Source organism: Pygocentrus nattereri, chromosome 11, assembly GCF_015220715.1.
Source record: "Pygocentrus nattereri isolate fPygNat1 chromosome 11, fPygNat1.pri, whole genome shotgun sequence".
Lineage (NCBI taxonomy): Eukaryota > Metazoa > Chordata > Actinopteri > Characiformes > Serrasalmidae > Pygocentrus > Pygocentrus nattereri.
This window is the reverse complement of record NC_051221.1, coordinates 9,097,613-9,122,924: the sequence shown is the minus strand read 5'-3', so window position 1 is coordinate 9,122,924 and position 25,312 is coordinate 9,097,613. Positions and strand designations below refer to the sequence as shown.

General features: G+C 40.1%; 1 protein-coding gene across 5 annotated transcripts in view; it reads left to right on the top strand.

Moving 5' to 3' along the window:
• LOC108439795 (MTSS I-BAR domain containing 1) overlaps positions 1-25,312 on the top strand; it is a 57,172-nt gene that overhangs the window by 1,915 nt on the left and 29,945 nt on the right. For all 5 annotated transcript variants that reach the window (XM_037542871.1, XM_037542872.1, XM_037542873.1 and 2 more), the window contains exons 2-3: positions 7,031-7,092; positions 10,565-10,638. In XM_037542871.1, the coding sequence (XP_037398768.1) occupies positions 7,031-7,092; positions 10,565-10,638 (136 nt within the window). The remainder of the gene's footprint in view (positions 1-7,030; positions 7,093-10,564; positions 10,639-25,312) is intronic.

The window sequence follows — 25,312 nt, the reverse complement described above, 5'->3', positions numbered from 1 at the left end:
TTCAGGGACTGAAAGAGTTAAGACTAGGAATTGCTGTGATTAGAAGAGTTGTGGTCTGGGATTACTAGGTTTAGATGATTAAAATCTGAGCTTGCTGGGATTTGAGGAGTTAGAATGTGGGACTGTTGGGATACGAACAGTTGTAGTCAGGGATTTCAGGGATTGAAAGTGTTAAGATTAGGAATTGCCATGATTAATGGAATTGTGGTCTGGGATTACTGGGTTTGGAGGATTAAAATCAGGTCTTGCTGGGATTTGAGGGATTCGAATATGGGATTATTGAAATAAGAATAGTTGCAACCAGGGATTTCAGGGACTGAAAGAGTTAAGACTAGGAATTGCTGTGATTAGAAGAGTTGTGATCTGGGATTACTAGGTTTAGATGATTAAAATCTGAGCTTGCTGGGATTTGAGGAGTTAGAATGTGGGACTGTTGGGATACGAACAGTTGTAGTCAGGGATTTCAGGGATTGAAAGTGTTAAGATTAGGAATTGCCATGATTAATGGAATTGTGGTCTGGGATTACTGGGTTTGGAGGATTAAAATCAGGTCTTGCTGGGATTTGAGGGATTAGAATATGGGATTATTGAAATAAGAATAGTTGCAACCAGGGATTTTAGGGACTGAAAGAGTTAAGACTAGGAATTGCTGTGATTAGAAGAGTTGTGGTCTGGGATTACTAGGTTTAGATGATTAAAATCAGGTCTTGCTGGGATTTGAGTGGTTAAAATCTTGGATTGTTGGGATAAGAATAGTTACAGTCAGGGATTTCAGGGATTGGAAGAGTTAAGATTAGGGCTGGTTTGTGATTATGGAGAGTTATTGTTGATGATAACTTAATTTGGAGGATTAAAATTGGGGGTTTGCTTGTATTTGGATAGTGAGAATTTTCAGAACTGGAAGAGTTATGGCTCGGGTTAGAGTAGTTAATTAGAGGACGATGATGATGAAGATGATGCACAGATAGTGAAGGTTAAAATCTGTGACTGCTGGGATTAGGATTGCTCAGGCCTAGAATGGCTGGAATTTGGATAGTTGAAATCAGAAATTGATGGGAATGGAAGAATTGCTGTTATTGGGACAGTTCCAGTCAGGGAACAAACAGGCCAGTGCGAGCTGTGGATATGGGGCATCCTAATCTGGGTCTTTGCTTTAAGGCCACAGTATTGATCGTTAGCAGTGTTGCTGAGCTGAAGGAAGCAGCCTTCCTGAATGTGCTGGTCCAGAGCTGCATTAAAACGCGCCGTGATTGAGCACTAATAAGTTTACCCACCAGTCCTCCCTTTATTCTATTGTCTGAGCTACGTCAAGCCCGGTCATTAGGATTAAATCCATCTTTGGCCTGAGTGAACCCAGTTTAGGCTCTTTGCTTTATTAAAACAGGACGAGCCTTAATGAGAGTGTTCCATTATAATCACCGCAGCGTGGACGAGATGGAGAGAGAGAGGAGAGGGTGTTGAAACATGTCTCGTTTTGTTGGGGGTGACAGGCTCTGGAGCAGATGGCCCAGAGTCCTGTAGTGGGTGGGCGGGTGCCTGTATGTATATCTGTGTTGTTTAATTATTTGATTCTGAGACGATAATAATATATTAGTGTCTCTGTGAACTGTTGCGTGTGTGGACGTGAATGCAAGAGTGCAGTGAACACCGGTAGCTGTGTTTGTTGCTCGCTGGGAGAGCAGACTGCAGCGTCATGGCTCTGGCTCTGCAGCCGCTCACGTTGTCAAGGCAACAGATGTTGTCTCCAGTTATCAAACTACAAAAGAGCCAGAGATGAGGCGTGGAGACATCACTCATACAGGCTCGCTCATTCACAGCAGGAAGCAGGCTTTCTGTGGTTGAGAGGTTCATATTTGTGCGCATTTAGATGTTCTGTAGGCTCCGGGCTGCTGTCTCACAGTCAAGCTGCACCTGCTCTGTGAATGTCTTAATTAGGGATGGGCAGTGAAACTCAGTACTCTTATAGCACCCTCTCAGTTGCTTCAGTACTACTGAAGAGGCCTGTCACAGTTATTAGATGATTATCTATGATATGATCAGAGTTATTTAAGCCGACTGTAGTCATACTCTACACACAGTAGATCTCACAACCATATTTTGTCCCGACAAGTAAGGAAGAGCGACGCACGACCTGACATATTTTGGTTTTTGTGTAATAACTGTAAAATATTTCAGTTAGAATAATCATGTCTTTATTGTTATCATCAAGTGACCCTTATTAGTCCCACAACGGGGAAATTTCACTTCCACATTTAACCCATCCAGTGAAACACCACACACACACACAGTAGTGAGGACGCACACTAGGGGGCAGAGAGCACGCTTGCTCAGAGCGGTGGGCAGCCCTATCCGCAGCGCCCGGGAAGCAGTTGGGGGTTAGGCGTCTTGCTCAAGGGCACCTCAGTCACAGACTGTTGGCTCAGGGGAGTGAACTGGTGACCTGCCAGTCGCAAGGGTGGTTCCCTAACCTCCAGCCCATGACTGCCTAAGCAACATATACGTCTCTGCTACAAACGAACACTTGAAATTTGTTTCTAGCTCCTACCGCTCATGTACAATTCCACTGAAAATGACAGGAAGTGCAGTGTTACAGTTGGTGGGTTAACTGTAACAGACAGAGGGTCAGTTTAACACTCGCTAGAAAAGTCTAAAGAAATTGGTGCAAACAGAGTTAATTTAATATAATTCTATACATTCTATATATAATTAAATACAATGAGTGATTGTAACTTTACCAACTGCTAATGCCAGTCATTAATATACTTCCTTAAAACCAAAATACTGACATCTGAAAGAAGCTAATAAAGTAGAAGAATGTCTCTGTTTTCAGATATTTTCTCTTTTTCATCCTAAAATCTGTGTGAACGTGTGGAACAAACATAATTGCCTTTATTTATCTTTGTTTACTGAAGGTGGCTTAGCTGGAACGCTGTGTAACAACTGACCTGCCATACTGAGGCTGTACTTAAGCCTAGCTAGCACTTGCTGTGAGCTCGGTCACTGCTTCAGAACAGTGCTACGTTGTCGGCAACAAGGTGGTGATTATAGTAATAAAAGGTTGGATTTGGTGATTTACAAAAAACTGCTCATTAACCGAAAAAACTTGTGGTGAATAAAATGACTTACATGCCCTGAAAACAATCAATGTGGCCAGAAGCACACGCTGCTTGACCCTGTATAACAACATGAAAAGTCAGTGTTAAATTGTGTCCCGTGTTGGGTTGTTTCCCTACAACGAGAAATGGATCATTTTCTAATGTTAGGTTGAGACAAAGGAATAAAAATAATGCAAACTTGCTGCATTTGTTTGCTAGGTAGCGAATGCTAATGTTGTTAGCATGTACAGATGTAGCAGATGAAATGTATTTGGCTCATGTTTTCACGCTCTTCAGAGAAACGGTTTAAGCTTCGCATGGCTCGACATGTGATTCTGGGTGCCTTTGTGTTTGAATGTACTTAACAGTGTAGTATATCTTTTCATGTCAGCACAGCCTAATATTAGCTTAGTATAGCTAGTACCCAGATAGCTAATCAGCCAATTTAGCTGCTTCATACTTTGATAGCTGCACGAAATGAGCAAAATACAATTGTTAACCATGAGCGAGCATTTCATGATCGTGGCAGGCCTACTATAAAAGAATCGTTTTTTCCGTCTGATTCTGATTTCTTCACAGACAAATTGGATTTTTGTCTGGAATAAATAAGCACAAGAAACACATATTCGCAAAATGAATAACATTATTTGCTCTTTAAGGAGCCAAACTGGCATTTTAAATGTTTCTGTTTTAAATTAGTGTCTCATTTAAAGTGCTATATTGAAAGAGACATCTGGCCATTATATATATATTATGTTATATATAATTAAGCTGGAACATGCTGGTTTGTTCAAGCCACATTTCTAGTTTAAGCTACACCCACTTTCAGTGTATTGTTTATAAAAAGTATCGAGCATTCCTGCATTTAGGAATCGGTAACAAATTCACGGTAGTGATAGCGAAAAATTAGGAATGATACCCAGCTCTTGTCGTAATGCATGTACAAGACTGGGGTAACTGTATAATTACATTACAGTTATGTAAAGTTGGCTGATATGGCAATATAACATCACAGTACTATGCATTTTTACTGTACAGCACATTTCTTGAACTTAGTTAGAACATCAGTACCACATTTAAAAGTGAAGGTCACTGATTTTTAACATTTCTGCACACATAGATGGTTGAGATGTGAAGAAAGGGTTTGGGGTGAAATGCTCTGTTGTGGAGAAACAACAGAGTTCACAGTGTCCAAATCCATTCACAGTGGAGAGGTACATGCAGGCCATTGTTGGGCAAAATAGACCCAAAATTAAACTCACTGTTTCTGATCTTCTACTATTATATACCATCAACACTACATATATGAACTCAGAAGACACGTGTGGGTTCACTGGCGGTTTTAATGCTACAATACAAAGTAGCATCATAACCTCTGGTTCCTATCCCCACCACTGTAAAGAGTCAATAAGTTTCTGTACAGTGAACCGTTTTACACCAAACCCCTCTAAAAAACTTTGTTTACTTCTTTCTCTTTTCTTGCTGTATAAACGATGCAAACACTTTGATGATTTTCCCAAACAATTATGATGATAAATGAATTAAATAATGCCATAATGGGCTGAAATCCACTCAACTGCTTGTTACTGTTTAGTTTATGCAGATACCGTACACTGATTGTTGTTGTTGTTTACAAGTTTTCTTTAATTGGTTTAAATCTTTTTTTATGATACACGCATTTGTTCAGTCTGCATCCCAGAACTGCTTTTAGTTTAAAAGCTTAGTTTCCATCTTTGGACAGGATGGACTGGACAGTGAACGGCATGTTTTGAAACTTTACACACTGCATCAAATTCCTTTATTTTGAAAAAAAAAATGAGGAAACTTCAGTATTTTGTGGGCCTTTTAATGCTTGGAGTCTTTAAGATTTCGCATGTATTTTTCATTGTGCTTTTCTAACATTAATGTTTCAGCTACGTTTACATGCAAAGATTTTTGCCGTTCCGATTGAATACATTCCGATTACAGATTCAGACTGAGGTGTTTATGCGCCTTCTATTCAACAGTCTGATGGAAAATCTTTGTTTACATGCTCACTACAAGTAATCCGAGAACCTCTGAGAGGAAGACGTCATGTTCTGAGATACATAAGCTGGACGTCCGTCCCACCGCCGTCTTTTAAAGCTCAGAGTATAAACTCCGTCTCCTCTGCAGACCAGTTTCTGCTCCGCCATGTGGAACAGTATAAACTTTCACTGTGACGCGCCACGCATGCGCAGAACGTTCTTACACGGTCCGATTGGAGTGTAATCGGATTCAGGCGTTTACACAGCTATTATTTAACGGATTATTTAGAGGTTTACCCACCTCATTCAATCGGATAGAAATTGTATTCCGAATGGCCTGAATCGAACTAGACTATTCCGATTGAGGTGTTTACATGGACGTAGTCTAATCCGATCGAGCGATTAGTCGGATTACTGATGGATTATCAGGTTGCATGTAAACATGGCTAATTTTGGAGGGTTTAAAATGAAGAAGTGTTATATTTATATGAGGCAGCAGTGTGTCTGTATTGGTTATAGCTCTGTCATACCGTTTCATAAGATTACTATTTTTCTTAGCCAAACTTTGTCCTCTACAGTACATAGATCTCCAGAATTATTTATTTTACCTTTAAAATATCAAAAATTAAATCCAATAGTCACCTCAGAATTAGAACCCTAAAAATCATCTTTCGTGCATATCACTGAATTAAAAAGCTCAAGAGACAGCAATCAAATGTAACATTTCTAGAATTTATGCTATATTATGAGATATTAACTCGTGTTGTGCTGATGTGTTTGTTACTCAGTTGTCTGGTCGACCCACTGCATTATTGTACAGCCACAACAATTTATGTAAAAATACCAGATGTTTAAAATATCATAAGTGTCCAGCGTAGGGTTCTCCTTTAGCAGCTGTAGCCAGTCAGCAGCCTGTACATGTTGTCCACCCTCACACACAGATAAACAAGCACACACACACACACACACACACTAACAGCATGCCATGTAGAAGGAGAACAGAGTGAAAGGAAACAGCACCTCCACACTTTTATTCCCCGCAGGTTTACCCCAACACCACATGTGTAACATATACGTTTGGGGGGTGAACAGAGTGAAGACACTGAAAATGTGTTTTTTTTATGTTCTTCACAGAAAATCAGTTGAAATGATATAATATAATATAATATAATATAATATAATATAATATAATATAATATAATTATTTTGGAAAACACTAAAAATGGGTATAGGCACTCTGTAATATGCATATATTGTCTGCTGTAGTGTACCAATATTGCTGTTTTTCTAAGTTAAAACAGGTTAGCACATCCTCGACAGAGACACGCTTTATCGTGACTTTGTTTCTTCAAATTTTAGCGCACAAATTCTATTAATTTGCTGGGTTTGACAAAAAAAAACAAATTGTAAAATATGCTGTCACCTTTGCACAGGCCATATTTCATGTTTATTTTTTTCCAACTGCTAAATTTTCAAAAACGTTCTTAATGCTACGTTAAATATAATCAAATATCATAATTATCTGCTATTATTTGAAAACATTGTGAAAATCTATCTTAAATAATATCGCCCAGTCCTGTTCTGTAGTACTCCAGCAGCTGGACATCTAACAGAGAGGGATATATCTAACTTTATATATTCACATATACATTCAGACTTTTCAGAGCAGTGTTGTCTTATGGGAACACATGGGTTTTAAAACTCATAAGAGAGAGAGAGAGAGAAAGGAGTGGATGAAAGGTAATGCAAAGGTAAACAATAAAGCAGGAGGAGATAATGAGAGCGATTAAGAGAGGTAAAGGACAAGCCGGTAATTAGTGAGGCTGTTATTGTGATTGCCGTGCATGTGGGGGGCGTTTTATAAGCCTGTGCTGTGTCACTCTGAGTAGGCGAGTTCATAAAGAAAAGCTTTTCTTCTTCATGTTGCAGGGCAGCTACCCAGTGTGGGAGGATTTCATCAGTAAAGCTGGGAAACTGCAGGCCCAACTCAGGTGAGGCTTACTGGGCACGTACTGGGCTGTTTTTTACCACCACATCTACCTCATCATACTTATGATGTTGGGCAACAAAGCTATGATGAAAAATTTTAAACATTTTTCTTTCAAAAATCTCCCTTTGTGAATAGTAAGTGCCTCAGAGGTTGAGTCTAATTAGAAGCACAGCCTCTGAGATTTTTCTACAGTCCCAGTTAAAACATTATCATTTATGTATTGATTTACTTCATGCAAACCTTAGGAAGACACAAGGGTCACCACATGTAAATATAACTCCACTTTGAAACGTTGGGTGTTGGGGTTGTATTTCTTTTATACCTTTAAACCGAAAATAATGACCAAAATAGAAAATGGTCATCGAATATGTGAACGCAATGCGGGATTTTCATTAAAAGTAAAGGAGGTTTTTTTCCTTCTCCTGTAAAGTTAACATTTTGGAGATATGAGGTTTTGACGGTCGCGACACGCACACATTAAAAAATGCTCTCAGACCCCTGTGGGTTAAGCAGTAGGTTCAATAAGGCTTCACCCTAGTTAATAATAATAATAATCATCATCATCATCTTAATAAGTTACATTTATATAGCGCCTTTCACAAACCCAAGGTCACTTCACAGAGCATGGGGGGTCAAGACTAAGCAGTGAAGGAGGAAGAAAAATGCTCATGAAAGAGAAAATCTTTAAGTCAGATTTGAAGGTAGAGAAAGAAGAGCTGACCTGGAGGGACTGAGGAAGAGAGTTCCAGAGTTTGGGGGCCATGACACTGAAGGACCTCCCTCTCAGAGTGGAAGGTCTGGTGCGTGGGACAGCAAGTAGTTCAGTTTAAACTCAGATCTGTGTTTCTGTGTCTCTGCTGTTCTGTGATGGTGTGAATGGTATGTGGAGGTGTGTATATATACACACACACATTTGTTAGTGTAAAGTCAACTCACTATGTCTTCTGTGTGTACAGTCATCATGCTGAGTGAAGAGCTCTTATAGCGGGCCGTGACCGTGACGACTGCTCTCGGGGAGAACTCACAGTTCTCCACTTTTTGTCCCGAGTCTCGGGTGATTTGTGGAAAACAGCGTTAATTAGTGTTAAAAACAGTACAGTTTGCAGGATGGGATGATTATAGCTTCAGTACACGAAGCATTCTCCTCTCAGTATCTGTGCGAATGTGTTTTTTTTTGTGTGTGTGTAACGATTTTCAGGCCTAGTTCATGGGAACTGTACTACCAATACAGCCCTCGAGCTCATCTAAATGTCTCTCACTTAGAGATCACCGTCAATGACTGAAACTAGACATCTGGGTGGATTCTAGAGTCGATCAGAGTAAAGTGGGCAGGAGGCCCATGCTGAGTTGAATTTACACTAACAAGTGTGTGTGTGTGTGTGTGTGTGTGTGTGTGTGTGTGTGTGTGTGTGTGTGTGTGTGTGTGTATGTGTATACTCACCTTTACATACTATTCAAACCTTTACAGAAAAGCAGAGGCACAAAAACACAGATTTGAGTTCAAACTGAACTGAACTAGGGTGAAGTTTGCGCTGCAAACCTTGTATCTCCAAAAAGGGAACTTTACAGGAGAAGTTAAAAACATACTTTACTTTTAATGGAAGTCAATGGAACTAGCCTTTTTTTCTGAATAATGATAGTCATGCACTGCATTCACATATTTGGTGACCATTTTAAATTTTGGTCATTATTTTCAATTTTAAAATTGTTTGACCTCTCCAAGATGGCGGACGCACAGATGTATCACCTCGGATAAAAAAACAACAGGCAACGCGACATCTAGGAATGAATATCTGTAGATTCAACCCTCTAACAAAATGAGTCCCAAAAAATCACAACCCAAAGTGTGGGAGGGTCACAGCACAAGCTCCTCCCCTCACGTTCTCTATCTGAGGCGATACGTCTGCGCGTCCGCCATATTGGAGCAGTCGAGATCCACTTGTGAACAAATGCAGCCACAACTTCCTTATTAATCTAGATTAATCTGTAAATTTGATGTCTTTAATAAGACAAGACATTTAATAAGACATCTAATCATGCTAATTAGCCATCCAGACCAGTGGGAAAATATTCAGTCTGCACCTGACCTGAGTTAAAACACAATCAACAAATCCATCAGTGTGTAAGTCACTTCCAATCTTTATACACAGAAGGATGAAGCTAAAGTTGGCTTCCTATTTGCTGGCTTCTTGTTTTCCAGTTCCACTTTAAATGGTGCAGCTGTCACTTCCTGGTGCCTGAAGCTGCACCATGTAAGGTGGAACTGGAAAATTCAAACAAGATAAATAAGCTTAATATAAAACCAGAGGAAAAACAATCACATCAGCAGGTTCTCTGTGCATCAGCAACCACATGGCCATCTACACATATACATTGCACAAACAGGAGCATGGATCACTGTGTTCCCTCCATTATATAATCCTCTCCCACTTTCTGAGAGCAGTATTTTTAAAATAGTGTAATTTTTGACAGTATGTTTCTTAAATTACTGCTCTGTAACGGTACTGAACTTAGTCCAGCAACAATGTTGACCCACGCCTAAAATGGCGGAGCTGTTGGCGTGCCTGGCTGGACCCAACGCGGTGTCTAGGTATGTATCAATCTATGGTTGAAACAGTTTGTGTTGAAATAGGCCTGTGATATACTTAACCAGGTTACCATGGTAACAGTCCCAGGTGAATATAGAACTTTATTTATTACCAGTTTAAAGAAAACATTTTCCACTTATTGATTTCATTTCATATCACTTTGTTTGCCTCTGATTCAGTGTTTAAATTACAGTAAAAAAGTGTTGCTATTATTATTAATAGTTGTAGTAGTAAGAGTAGAAGATAATACTATCGACTTAAGGAGGTTTTTGGGGTACACAGTGAATCATATTGGCATTGGAAAGATCCTAAGAACTGGTATTTTTTACATTTTGACTGAATACTGTCGTACTAACATCTCGTCTGCGGGCTTTTTATTTTATTGTTCTGTTGTAAAGCATTAAGATCTGAAAGTAAAATAAAACATTAAAATAGTATAAATATATTTTTCTCCTCTTGAAAAACATATTTAAGCTACACAGTTGGACCTAAACCACTGTTGTAACTTTGATGGCACATTTACATTGTTTGCACCCTGATGAATGAGAAATGTGTACAGCGTCCAAAAATAAATGTAATTTTTTTGACATAAAACATTACGATCAAATATGTAGCAGCATGGGTGGATATGTTTATGTTTTGTTGGACCACCGTTGGCTGCAGGGCATTATTCATGCAGCTGTCTACAATACAGGATAAACAGGACATGCTATCCATCAGTGCGCAATTAGTGAGAAATGATTCCACTGTAGGGAATCTGGGAGGTCCAAATCCACTTGAGGTTAAGTCCAGTTCTGCTTCAGTTGTGTTTGTGTCTGTGTGTTATTTAATGCACTGTGTGATGAGATCTAAACCAATGTGTGCTGATGTTGTCTCTGTTCTTAGGACCACAGTTGTGGCGCTGGCCGCTTTCCTTGATGCCTTTCAGAAAGTTGCAGACTTGGCTACAGGCAGCAGAGGTAAAGTGACATGCTCACTCGTATCTGTTGTTTTCTTATGTAGCCTGTTTGTTTTTTTGCTAAATGTACACACACTTCTGTACCTTTGAGACACACACCTGTACTCTAAGCCAGGGCTGCATGGTCCTAGTTACATTGCTGCATATTGCAATATGTTGGCATGTCGCAATTTTTAGGTAATAGCCTGATCACAATTATTTGGTCTAATTGCAGTCATTCTTGTTGATTGCAAATTGTTCACTTGTGAATCGACCGTAAATTGCGTTTGTTTTCATCTTTTGGGTTAAGACGGATGCATATAATAAAAGAAAGTAGAATATGCATTTATCGAGACATGTCACGAGTCTTATGAAAACAAAAAAAGTTCAAATTTCTGGTGGGGCTATGACACCTTCAGAGGGCAGCAGAATGAAGAAGGTTGGGGGGAGAAACCTGCATTAAAACCCCTCCTTCTTCCAGTCTAACGCCCTATAAATTCACAGCATCACCCTCTGTTTTTGTGACAAAGTGTTTGCAATCCCCATCACCACCCCATCTCCTCCCTGTTCCTCAGTCCTTCTACAGCTGTGAGGGGATCTGGGCAGAAGATGCCCAAAACTCCAGCCCAAGTTCTCAGAGTTCTCCACCCCCCCCCCCCCAATCGGTCTTCCCTCATACTACCACCACCTTGTTGAAGGCAAACTCTGAACTCACAAAGTAATGTTCATTTATTTGAGCTTGAGCTGTTTCTAACATCAAGTGGGAGCTACTAAGTATCGATATCTAGAAAACAAGACAGCTAATGAGCCAAATTTAAAAGCTCAACAATCATTGATTCTGTCACAGCAACATGCTGTGCATGAGTGGCTGGGCTTCTTTTTGGAGCTACTACAGATGCTTCAAAGGGTCAAACTAAAAAATGTGGAATTACTGCCATTACTAATACATTTTAGCTGTTTTCATTATCTACGTTTTCTTCTTCTACAACACACAACCGGGATGTAATGCAGGTATCAAATCATCCCATTTGTGATACATTCAGAGTCTTTGTTTTTGTCTCCCATAACTCATTTTGTGAGTTCAGACGATGCCTCCAACGTGGTGGTGGTAGTGTGAAAGAAGGCTGATTGAGGGAGGGGGAGAACTGTGAGAACTTGAGCTGGAGTTCTGGGCAGTTTCTGCCTGTTGCTAGAAGACTGGACCCGCCATAGCTGTAGTATGATTGATGAGCACTGAGGAACAGGAAGGAGATGGGGTGAAAGGGGGGACTTTGAACACTTTATCATAAAAACGAAAGGTGAGGATGTGAATTTGTAGGGCGTTAGATTTGAAGAAGAAGGGTTTTCAGGCATGTTCCTCCCACTAAACTTCAGTTATAACATAACTACATTAAATCTGTCCCCAGAGCAGTTGAGTTTCCTGTGCACTACCATGTGTTACTGTATAAAAGAAGCTCAATACTGCCTTTATTGTTGGACGGTTTCTGAAAGGGAATGTGCACACATTCAGAATGCTGTTCACATCAGTATGGAAATATAGATCTGTTTCATCGGAGTTAAAGACTGCTTTATTTTCTACCTACAATCTACACTTTTTGGACATGTGTGAATGCATTCATTTACCCAAAGAGCATCTGTGATTGGTCAGAATGCTCATAGCACATACTGTAAGTTGCACATAAGCTCAGCGGACAAAAAAATTGTCACCTGTGACTGATGCGTACCTAATAGCATGTAATACCTCCACAAGCATAAGTAAAATAATTTGTTTTGGGTAGTCCAACAGATTTTCAAGAGAATTCAAATCTAGGGATTTTGCAGGCTAGTCCAGATGTGTGAATGCTCCTGAATGTTTTCACGTTTCCAGTCATGAACTAGTTTTCTGCCTCTTCACCCACTGTAACCCACTTTGTGAGCAGAAGTGAGCAAAGGCCACTCTGCTAAATATGTTCATGGTACGCAGTTTCTTGTAGACTGGGATTTATGCCACTGCTGGTTGACCCGTATGACTGTACGCTTCAATACACATGCAAATTCAGCTACTTCTTTCACATTGTGGAATGCAGTTTCTCTTTTTTGCCAATCATTAACATCTGCTTCACAACCCATTTTACACACATCAAACGAGACAGTTACTGCATTGTACCACCTTTTCTCAATCTATGAATCCAGCCATACACCCCGCAGGTATTATCACCTTCGTGCAACACCACCTGTAGGAGCCTGAGGTTATTACCACTACCAATATAAATTACTGTGATACATATAGTGTATCGTGATGTTACTTCAAGACTGTATTGCCCACCACTTGGGCTTAGCACATGCATGATTAGAGACATGTGGCTATGGCATGAATGTGACAAGCAGCAGGTGAATCTCCAAGTGCTCCTTTTGTCTCTCTCTCGCGCTCTTTTTTTCGCTCTCTCCCTCTCTCTCTCTTTCTCTCTCTGCATGTGCAATGTTAATTAATGCTGAGGTGACTGAAGGCTGAGCTCGTTAGTGTAAATCAAACAGCATCATTTAACAGGAAGGAATCAGTAATGAGGAACAGAGCCACCATCTGTCCAGGCGAGCCGCCATTACTGCTCAGAGTCTCTGGCAGAGTGAAGGAGCTGCTGGTGGCTGTGAGGGCTCAGAGCCTCGGTGCGGTGCTGTGTGTTAAAGCCAGTTCACACTCAGCAAGATGAGATAATGCTATGTTAGAATGTTGTAGACAACGGCGTTAGGAGGTGTTCACTCTTGGCAGGATCAGTTCGATTAAATCTAAACCAGGTGCAGTTAACCCATTTAGGCTTATTACATACTAAGGCTTATTATTCAGTAACTACTGGGACTCTACTGCAAACTGGTTGGGCTATTTGTAGTTTATAGAACTGTGTAATAAAACTTTTACCTTTTGAGGGGTAAATCTGTTATTGTGGTTTATTAAAACAAGACAAAACACTGCCATTGAAATCCTGGTGCACCTGGACTGAGGAGGTTGGTCTCAGTTTGCCTTTACATCTGTTTTCACTTCTAGTTTTTTTATTGAAGTCCACGCTTTGGGTTTTTGAGATGTTGTATCATTTGTGTCAGTTTCACACTGTAATGACTTAAGTGCACCAAATGAAACGTGTGTGATCTTTTACTTGCCAGAAATTTGGCAGAAATACAAGCAATCTGTTACTTTCATGTATGCCACCATTAGCACCACTTTTAGGTACTTATTTTAAGTAACCCCTGCCCTCAAATATGATGGCTTATTGTGGTTATATAGAGTTCTATATGTCTCCGATGTGTTGCAGAGTGGATTGATGTGCAGTGGTGTCGTTCTGTACATCACAAATGAGCTTGAACCTACACTATATTTCCAAAGGTATTCGCTCGTCTGGCTTCACACGCGTATGAACTTGAGTGACATTCCATTCTTAATCCATAGGGTTTAATATGATGTCAGCCCACCCTTTGCAGCCATAACAGCTTCAACTCTTCATGGAAGGCTTTCGGAGTTTAGGAGTGTGTTTATGGGAGTTTTTGACTGTTCGACCATTTCCAGAAGCACATTTGTGAGGTCAGACACTGTTGGACGAGAAGGCCTGGCTCACAGTTTCTGCTCTAATTCATCCTAAAGGTGTTCTGTCAGGTTGAGGTCAGGATTCTGTGCAGCCCAGTCAAGTTCCTCCACACCAAACTCACTCATCCATGTCTTTATGGACCTGCTTTGTGCACTGGTGAGCAGTCATGTTGGAACAGGAAGGGGCCGTCCCCAAAAAAATTCCCACAAAGTTGGGAGCATGAAATTGTCCAAAATCTCTTGGTGCTGAACTGAGGGGCCGAGCCCATCTCCTGAAAAACAACCCCACAGCATAATCCCCCCTCCACCAAACTTTACACTTGGCGCAATGCAGTCAGACAAGTACCATCTCCTGGCAACCACCAAACCCAGACTCGCCCATCGGATTGTCAGGTGGAGAAGTGTGATTGGTCACTCCAGAGAACACGTCTCCACTGCTCTAGAGTCCAGTGGCGGCGCTTTATACCACTGCATTCCACGCTTTGCGTTGCGCTTGCTGATGTAAGGCTTGGTTGCAGCTGCTCGGCCATGGAAACCCATTCCATGAAGCTCTCTACGCTTTTCTTGAGCTGATCTGAAGGTCTGTAGTGATTGACTCTGCAGAAAGTTGGTGACCTCTGCGCACTATGCCCCTCAGCATCCGCTGACCCCGCTCTGTCATTTTACGTGGCTGACCACTTCGTGGCGGAGTTTCTGTCGTTCCCAATTGCTTATACTTTGTTATAATCCCACTGACAGTTGACTGTGGAATATTTAGTAGTGAGGAAATTTCACAGCTGGACTTGTTGCACAGGTGGCGTCCGATCACGGTACCACGCTGGAATTCACTGAGCTCCTGAGAGCGACCCATTCTTTCACTAATGTCTGTAGAAGCAGTCTGCAGGCCTAGGGGCTTGGGTTTATACACCTGTGGCCGTGGAAGTGATTGGAAGTTTAGACGATAAAGACTCAAATTTGAGCAGGTAAACCTGTGTTTTTGGGTATGAAGCTTAAGCTGCTATTACCAGTTGTTTGGTGCACACCTGAGTATTAGTGGCATGTTCACACCTGTCAAAACAAACTAAAGTTAAGAAAACGTGTGATTGGTCTGTTCTAAACAAGGTAGGTGTGAAATACATTAAAAGAACCTAATTTAGTTCCGTGGCGCAAAGACATCTCAGCAGACTCAACACAGACATTCTTTTGTTCCTGAGGCTGTTCTATCATGTATTCATAAGCTTGATAGCGCTGAATAAAAGAGTGGATAGTTAGATTTTAAAACGAGGCTGAGGCACAATGGAAATTATTATAGAATATGAATGCTGGACCTTCTTAGAGCTAGGCCTTAATGTCAAATATTAAAGCTAGAGTGATAATTAGCTCCTGTTTCAGAATAGTATAACTGTGCAATAATATAATAACTGTTCAGATCTTTTTTTGTTTTTCAAATATTGCAACATATATCTCAAAAAACATGTTATGGACATGTGTGACCAAACCCCGCTGCTGCCTTGTTGGTCACCCTAAAGAAATCTTAACTTAGAGTCATATTCAATGCCTTTACATGCTCTCAATAATCCGATCATAATCAGATTTCTGCAGTTATCTGATTACTCAAATGGTCATGTAAACACCATAGTCAGATTTCTGAGATCAGAGAAAGATCTAGAAGTCTGATTAACAAATCCAGTAAAGAGAGCTGGATTTTAGCTTAATAATCACAGTGCATGTAAACTCTGATTTCTTTCGGATTTCTCAGTCTGCATGCGTGAAAACAGGCCGTGGTAGCAGAAGTAAACAAGCAGTGTTACTGACGCTGAAATCAAATACATGCTGGACTAAATGAAGGATTTTCATTTTCCTCATCGTCAAGAAGATGTATGTTCATATCTTCAGGTAAAGTGGTGCAATGTTTTTAGACCTTCTTCTGTGAGTTTATTGGCTGGTTGCAAAGCAGAAATCTGATTACTGCCTGACTCATATAGGCCTGGAGTTTCTCATTATCTGATTACTCACGTGCATGTAAACGCATTGATTAGATTACTGAATTACTGACAAAATCTTTTTTTTCTGCATTTTCTGCAGTTATCAGATTATTAAGTGCATGTAAACATACTCGTTGACTTTTTTAAACCTAAAAAAATACAGAATATTCTTACAGAATCTTAGTCAACAAAGAACAGTAGTAAAGATACGTTAAAGCAGGCAGTTCTAGTCCAATAATGTGTTTCAGTAGAGTTGGTTTGTGTACCAACCTCTGTAGATGAGTGTTTAACAGTGTTCGTCTATTCAGGCCACTCTCAGCAGAACCTATAATAAAACTGAGGGCGAGACTGTGTCTGGGGAAAAGGGGGAAACGGTAAATGTGATTTTCTGCTATACTGTTGCTGTAAATGCAGTTTTAGGTTAGTGCAGTAGATGGTTGGAATTGAGTTGTTTATAGTGTGTAATGTGACACTGTGCATGTCTCTCACTGTAAACCTGCATCTGTTGGTGTCTGTCAGTCTGCCTAGTCGCCCATGTATGCCTATTTTATTAGTGTTTTTGGCTGTCTGTCTCTGTCTGTCTGTCTGTCTGTCTGTTGGTCTGTCTGTCTGTCTGTCTGCCTGCCTGCCTGGGTGTATATGTCTGTCTATGCATCTGTCTGTCTGCCTGTTCAGCCACGTGTCCTTTTCTCTGTTGGTTTGTAGACATTTTTTGCACCCATCTTTCTGGAGTGTATGTTTGTGTGTCTGTCCAGTTCTCTCTCTGTCTGTCTGTCTTCCCTCCTTTCTTCTCCTCTGATTGGCTAACTAAGCTTAGTCTACACACATACATTCTACATCATTTCTGAGAGACTGTACTGTGTGTGATAATTAGTTTTTTGCTGTTATATATACAACCCCAATTCCAATGAAGTTGGGACGTTGTGGAAAACATAAATAAAAACAGAATACAATGATTTGCAAATCCTTTTCAACCTATATTCAATTGAATTCACTACAAAGACAAGATATTTAATGTTCAAACGGATAAACTTTATTGTTTTTTTGCAAATATTCACTCATTTTGAATTTGATGCCTGTAACACGTTCCAAAGAAGTTGGGACAGGGTGTCACGATTGGCCCCTCCCAGTCCTGTCCATGTGTTCATGTTTTGGTTTAGCCCATGTGCGTTAGTTTTGATTTAGCCCCCTCGTTTCATGACTCCGCCCCGATTGTCTCCACCTGTCCCTCGTTTTCCCTGTGTATTTAGGCCCTGTGTTTGCCCTTTGTTTTGGCTGGTCTTTGTTTGCTGTATTGGTGTTTGCTTTGTTTGATTGTGCTGATCTTTGTCTCTGTTGTTGGTGTTATCTGCTGTGGTGTTTGGTCTGTTGTAGTCTGGTTTATGTCATATCTGCCCCCTGATCTATCCATATTGGCTATATGAACCTGGACCGTTCTGACCATGACCCTGGATTTGCCCTTAATAAATCTCGCTTATCTCCGCATATGCGTCCGCCTCCTCGCTCCTCATCAAACAGGGAAACGAAAAACTGGGAAAGTTGAGGAATGCTCAAAAAACACCTGTTTGGAACATTCCACAGGTGAACAGGTTAATTGGAAACAGGTGAGTGTCATGATTGGGTATAAAGGGAGCATCCCTGAAAGGCTCAGTCGTTCACAAGCAAGGACGGGCGAGGTTCACCACTTTGTGAACTGCGTGAGCAAATAGTCCAACAGTTTAACATTTCTCAACATGCAATTGCAAGGAATTTAGGGATTTCATCATCAACAGTCCATAATATCATAAAGTTTCAGAGAATCTGGAGAAATCTCTGCAAGTAAGCAGCAAGGCAGAAAACCAACACTGAATGCCCGTGACCTTCGATCCCTCAGGCGGCTCTGCATTAAAAACCGACATCATTCTGTAACGGATATTCCCACATGGGCTCAGGAACACTTCGGAAAACCACTGTCAGTGAACACAGTTCGTCGCTCCATCTACAAGTGCAAGTTAAAACTCTGCCATGCAAAGTGAAAGCCAGATATCAACAACACCCAGAAACGCCGCCAGCTTTCAGCAAGACAATGCCAAGCCACATTCTGCACGTGTTACAACAGCGTGGCTTCATAGTAAAAGAGTGCGGGTACTAGACTGGCCTGCCTGCAGTCCAGACCGGTCTCCCATTGAAAATGTGTGGCGCATTATAAAGCGCAAAATACGACAACGGAGACCCCGGACTGTTGAGCAGCTGAAGTTGTACATCAAGAAAGAATGGGAAAGAATTCCACCTACAAAGCTTCAACAATTAGTGTCAACAATTAGTTCCCAAACGCTTATTGAGTGTTGTTAAAAGGAAAGGTGATGTAACACAGTGGTAAACACGCCCCTGTCCAACTTCTTTGGAACGTGTTGCAGGCATCAAATTCAAAATGAGTGAATATTTGCAAAAAACAAAGTTTATCCGTTTGAACATTAAATATCTTGTCTTTGTAGTGTATTCAATTGAATATAGGATGGAAAGGATTTGCAAATCATCGTCTTCTGTTTTTATTTATGTTTTACACAACGTCCCAACTTCAATGGAATTGGGGTTGTAGTTTTTCATTAAAGTCCACCCATGTTTATGTGGTACCAAAAACAATCATAATAAATTTTTATCTGACCGTTTATCTGTCCGACCTCTCTCTACCCCTTGCAGTTAAACAGTGACGTGGATTTTTTTCCCTCGCTTTTTTGGCTGCAATGATGTATTTTCTTCCCAATAGCCTGAAAAAGCACAACATTTACTATTTTCCAGCAACTATACTGCTACAGACTGTGGGCAGGAACGCTGCTGCATCATTTGAGCAGGGCAGCCATTCTTTACACTGTGTGAAAAATTTGTGATAAATAGACCAATAAAAACGGAGCGAAATTGATTAAAAAAAATCTCTTCTCATTGACTTACATTAAAATTAAAAACATGTGCCATTTCCTGTAAAGTTACTGAGAACCATGTTTTTCTTTGGATGGTGACGATATGTAAATGTGTTTATAGCTATGGCATCATTGCCATGATGAATTTTACACATGCTGCTTTTGCAGCCTAGATTTTATATATAGTGCAAATGGGTCAAGCGAAATAGGAATGGGAAAGCCCTGAAATACTTTGGGAAGACGTAAGAACGTAAGATTATGTGTGATGTACTGAACTGTGCAAAAGTCAGAAACCAGCTTTTATTTATTCCAGTTCCAGACAACATGGCCGTTAAGTTATTCATTTTTCAGAAGATATTTCTGAGGTGATTCGATATAAGAAGTGGATATAATCCACTTCCATAAGATAGAAGAAAGTCAAAGGAAAATTAACTTAAAAAGTGTCCAAAACTGGAGTTCAGAAAATGATAAGAAGATACAGAGAAAATTGGACTCCTAACTGTGGTCGACATCAACACTGTCCCCATCAGATAAACAGCACATAAGCTTTCATCTCTGAGAGAGAGGAGAACATCAAGCTGCTCTTTCTTCAGATCTTGCAACTTTCCACCGTTAGAGGATACCTCAGCGCTGTGGGTCTGAAAGGATGTGTAGCTGTCAAGAAGCCTCACTGAGAAAAGGAGACGGACACATCAAACGGAAGCTGCTGGTGTTCTCAGAACAATGGACGGACCAGCCCGGAGTCCAGACTTCAACACCACTGAGACTGAACTTTGGAGGTGTGGGAAAGTGTTGCTATTAGTGTAACTGTGAAAATATGAATGTAGAGCTGTAGACCGCTAAGAGGGAGTGGAGGATATTCTGTATATTTTATGGTTAGTTGGCTCTTTATATGAGAATTTGCAGTTATACATGTATGAGTGTTTGGCTTCTGCCTAATTTTATGTTAAATGAAAAATGAATAGTTTGTACTAAATGGCTGTTTTTGACTGGTCTCTGCCTTTTGCCCAGTACTGTATATGTGTGTGTGTGTGTGTGTGTGTGTGTGTGTGTGTATGTGGTGGGGGGGTGTTGGATTTCTCACTCGTTATTTATAGGCACTCTTCATTCTCTGAACCCATATACAGGAAGAACATGCTATACACACACACACACACACACACACACACACACACACACACACACATATATATATATATATATACACATACACAAAAACACAGCCTGCATTACTGAGCTGATCAAGTCAAGCTCTGCATTCCTGTGTGTGTGTGCGTGTGTGTTGCCCTGGTGGACATCCTCTTGAAAGGTCAACAAATCCCAGAAACCGTGTTAGTGCTGCCTCATGCCGGTTTAGGTGTGTGACCGTCACGGCACATCACGCAGTAAAGAGTGTGTGAGTAAGCTCCTTCAAATAGCATCACACACACACACACACACACACGGAGCAAGGGTGGGTGGAGCGTGTGGAGGCTGCTGTGGTTAGCTGTAGGGCAGGTGCAGGATGGCTGAGGGCTGCAGTTTGGGACTCAGACTGACTAACATTAACCGCACACACAGACACGCAAACACACAGAGTGAGTGATCAATGAGCGCTGCAGTGCAGAGTGGGGCCTGCTGCTGAATGGGGAGATTTGAGGGTGGTGGTCTGAAAGCTCCACAGTGTACTTATTCAAACAACAAAAGGAGTAAATAAAAACGAACTGCGGCCAAGCACTCTGCAAAAGTTTCAGCACCCCTGATGGCATGACATACTTTGTTGATTTTCTAAATGAAAATAAGTAACACATTCTATTTTCGTCAATATGTTTAAGAAAATAAACAGAAAATGTGCCATATTTAAGTGTGTTCTCTGTAGAGGATGTGTTAACTTATTTTCACTTAGAAAAACAATAAAATGTCATTTTACTTGGGCTTTTTGTTTTGTATGAAACTGTATCTCTAATCTGATCACTGCCTTTTTCTGTAATTAATAATCTCTGTATGTACATTCCATTACTACACAAGTGGATCTGTAGCAGTGCTGCACAGTGACAACTGAGCTACGTTTACATTACAAGCCTCATTGCTCAAATCCGAATTTTTGCTCAAATCCGATCTCTCTGACTCGATGGTTCACACTGGTGTAGGTAAGTGATTAAAATCTGTCATTAATGTGAACAAACAGGTGTCCTGAACTGACCCTCGTGAGCTCTTCCTACTCAGTAGCATCACATGAACGAATCACTGCATCATCAACAGACACTAACAAGCAGAACGAGCTTCTCTGAGAAGATCATTAACTCTGATCAGCTCTCAGCTTCATTATTAGAGCGAGACGGAGGAGAAAAAGGTGAGCTGCGCTGCTTTTCCACCGTTTACAGGCGTTATCTTCTGTTTGGCACTGTTGCCATGGTAATGCTGCATGATGGCGCACACACAGTGGAAGAAAAGCACATGAGTTCCGATCTGAGCATCACATTAAAGTCACACGGCCACGAATCGGAAAAGTAGGACCACATATGAAAGGGGCTCAGGTCAGATTTGAAAAGATCAGATTTGTGTCCACACAGCCCTGAAAACTAGATCTGAGTCACATTAGGGCAAAAAATCGGATTTGTGCCACTTCAACCTGGGAACGTAGCCATAGAGCCATAGGACTTCGGTTTGGGACATAGATGTCAGAACTCAGCCAAAGCATGAGGAAAACACCAACTCGAGGATGATGGTAACTTCTGTTCACCTCCACTTCGCTTTCTAGTAGTTTGTTAGCAGTAAGCTAACAGTGATTAGCATGATCGCGACTTGGACATTTGAAGCTTCTAAAAGACCTACCATGTTTTCCTTAAAGACTGTGGCAGACATATTAGTGTATATTTTGCCTTGTAGCCATTTCACACTGACTCTTTCAGGGAGCTCTGGTAGAGCTGCAACTGTTTTCAGTTTCTAACAATCTGCTGCCACTTGTTATCATATTCAGTTATGTATCTAGAACTTCTAAAAGACCAGGAATGAAGTTGACAATACTGGTTCCACCTATTCTAAATCAACACATGATTGGTTGATTCCTCTGTCACTTTGTAATCATGTTGATCATTAATCTGACACAGGGGTCGGCAGCTCTGTTACTGCCCTGCGGCTCCACAGCAGAAATAGATTGGTAGGTTGCAGCAACTACATAGTTAGTTACATTCGGTTTAAGGTGGAACGGAAAAAATTCAAACAAGAAGCTGGCAGATGAGGAGCTGAATTCAGCCTCGTAAACAGTTGAACATTAAGAGACATTTTACAAGAACCTGTTCTGCTTTTGTGGAAAAGTTTCCTGCTGAAGATGTGAGAAATTTGGATATAGCTGAGCTAAAGCTTAAAGCAGAGCTTGTGTTTTCTTTATATTTTTAGCTTATACTAGGACATTAGGACACACTGAGACATATTTACAGCCAAGACGGTAAAACAATACTTCAATAAAATGGACATGAAATGTGGCTCAGATTTTTGTTGAAAGTTGACAGAATGACTCTTTTTAACATTTAGGTTGCAGACCTATGATCATGACATTAGGACTTCTCTTCAGCCCCTGAAGTCCTAACCAGTCAGAGAGCTTGCTTAGCTATGTCTACCTAGATACTACAGAGAATAACTGTTCCTGACTGGGAAATTTTCCACTGGATGTCTGAAGAATTTAACCCTTTTGTTTGGACCCAGAACTTAACAAGATAACAAGAGTAGCGCTGTATAATTTCAGACTTTAAACACAGATTCTATTGAATTGAAATAAAATATAATTTACAGACATGGCCTACAGGGTTCGTCTATGGTCTGTAGCATATGGTTGATTACTGCATAGTTAGTAAACGGACAAAAAACCTGTTGAACTCGCTTTAAACGGACGCCAATGAGCAGGTGAAAGAGCTGGCCACTGGCTTCTATTATAAGCTAGTTCAGGTTGAAAAACTGTGGTGTGTACCTTTAAAACACAACAATCTTTCTGGTTACAGAGAGGATGGTGTAAAAAAAAAGTGTGTGTGCAATATGGAGAGGGGAGGTGCTGCTGCATTGCAGTGCTTCACACAGGCCCTGGTGTCACTGCTATTAATAAAGAGAGAGAGAGAGAGAGAGAGAGAGAGAGAGAGAGAGAGAGAGTATCATGGCAGACGAGCTTGTGTCGGCTACACTGCAGCAGTATTTATAGATTTGGGGTCAGAAGAGCAGAGCAGGGTGTTGCTGTGGGAATCCAGACAGAGCAAAATCTGAAACTCTCAGCCTCTGCAATAAACACAGCAGCACTACAGACCAGAGCAGAGAGACGACATACAAACACTCACAGTGCATGTAAAGAGCAAACTAACCAACCACAAACCAGGATCAAATTAAATTAAGAAATCTAATCAAGGATTTCTTAATGAAGGTTTTTTTTTAATTGAGTTATGTTGCGGCATTTAATTTTAAACATGGATGAACAAATCAGCAATTAAAACCTTGACCTGCCGTTAATTGGGATTGACCGCCAGCAGCAATGTTACTCTTGACACTAATAATCGTTTATACCCTTTCTCTTCTTTTTCAAGTGAAAACAACCATAGAGCTACATCAAAACAGATCTCAGAGACCAAGCAGTAGACATTTAATTAGTCTACTGTTATTAGACTCTGAGACTTGATGTTGGGGAAGCTGTTTCGGCAGCTAACACTGAGAAGACTGCTTAAACATTTACACAGAACCTGTTGGTAATGTGAATATTATTAAAATGTTTTAAATATAAACGCTCTGTATGTTAATGTGTCAGTTTAACTTTACTGTATATGACATCACCGTAGATGACAACTTTATTTAACTTTACTGTAAATGACCACTGTATATGACATCACTGTACATGACCACTTTAACTTTACTGTATATGACATCACTGTATATGACATCACTGTAGATGACCACTTTAACTTTACTGTATATGACATCACTGTATATGACATCAATGTAGATGACCACTTAACTTTACTGTATATGACATCACTGTAGATGACCACTTTATCTTTACTGTATATGACATCACTGAATATGACATCACTGTATATGATGTCACTGTAGATGACCACTATTTATCTTTACTGTATATGACCTCACTGTATATAACATCACTGTATATACCTCTTTATTTCATTTTACTGTACTTGACACCACTGTATATGGCATAACTGTATATACCTCTTTATTTAATTTTACTGTACTTGACATAACTCTATATGACATTGCTGTATATGACTTCACTCTATTTGACTTTACTGTAAATGACATAATGTATCGCATTGCTGTATATGACTTCACTCTATTTGACTTTACTGTAAATGACATAATGTATCGCATTGCTGTATATGACTTCACTCTATTTGGCTTTACTGTAAATGACATCATAGTGTATCACATTGCTGTATATGACTTTACTCTATTTGGCTTTACTGTAAATGACATCATAGTGTATCACATTGCTGTATATGACTTTACTCTATTTGGCTTTACTGTAAATGACATCATAGTGTATTTCATTACTGTATATGACATCACTGTAGATGACCACTTTATTTAACTTTACTTTATATGACAACACTTTATATGACATCACTGTAGATGACAACTTTAACTTTACTGTATATGACATCACTGTAGATGACATCAGTGTATATGACCACTTTATTTAAGTTTACTGTATATGACATCACTGTATATGACATCACTGTATATACCTCTTTATTTAATTTTACTGTACTTGACATCACTCTATATGACATTGCTGTATATGACTTCACTCTATTTGACTTTACTGTAAATGACATCATATTGTATCGCATTGCTGTATATGACTTCACTCTATTTGACTTTACTGTAAATTACATAATAGTGTATCGCATTACTGTATTTGACTTCATTTTATTTGACTTTACTGTAAATGACATCATAGTGTATTGCATTGCTGTATATGACTTCACTCTATTTGACTACTGTAAATGACATCATAGTGTATCGCATTACTGTATGTGACTTCACTTTATTTGACTTTACTGTGCATGGCATTGTTGTATACAGCTACTTTATTGAGCTTTACTGTAAATGGCATCACTGTGTAGATGCCACTGTATATAACTACTTTACCATGTATGACAACACTGTGTATGACATCACTGTATATGACCACCTTATTTAACTTTACTGTATATGACATCACAGTAGATGACCACTTTAACATTACTATATATGACATCACTGTATATAGCCACTTTATTTAACTTTGCTGTGTATGACATCACT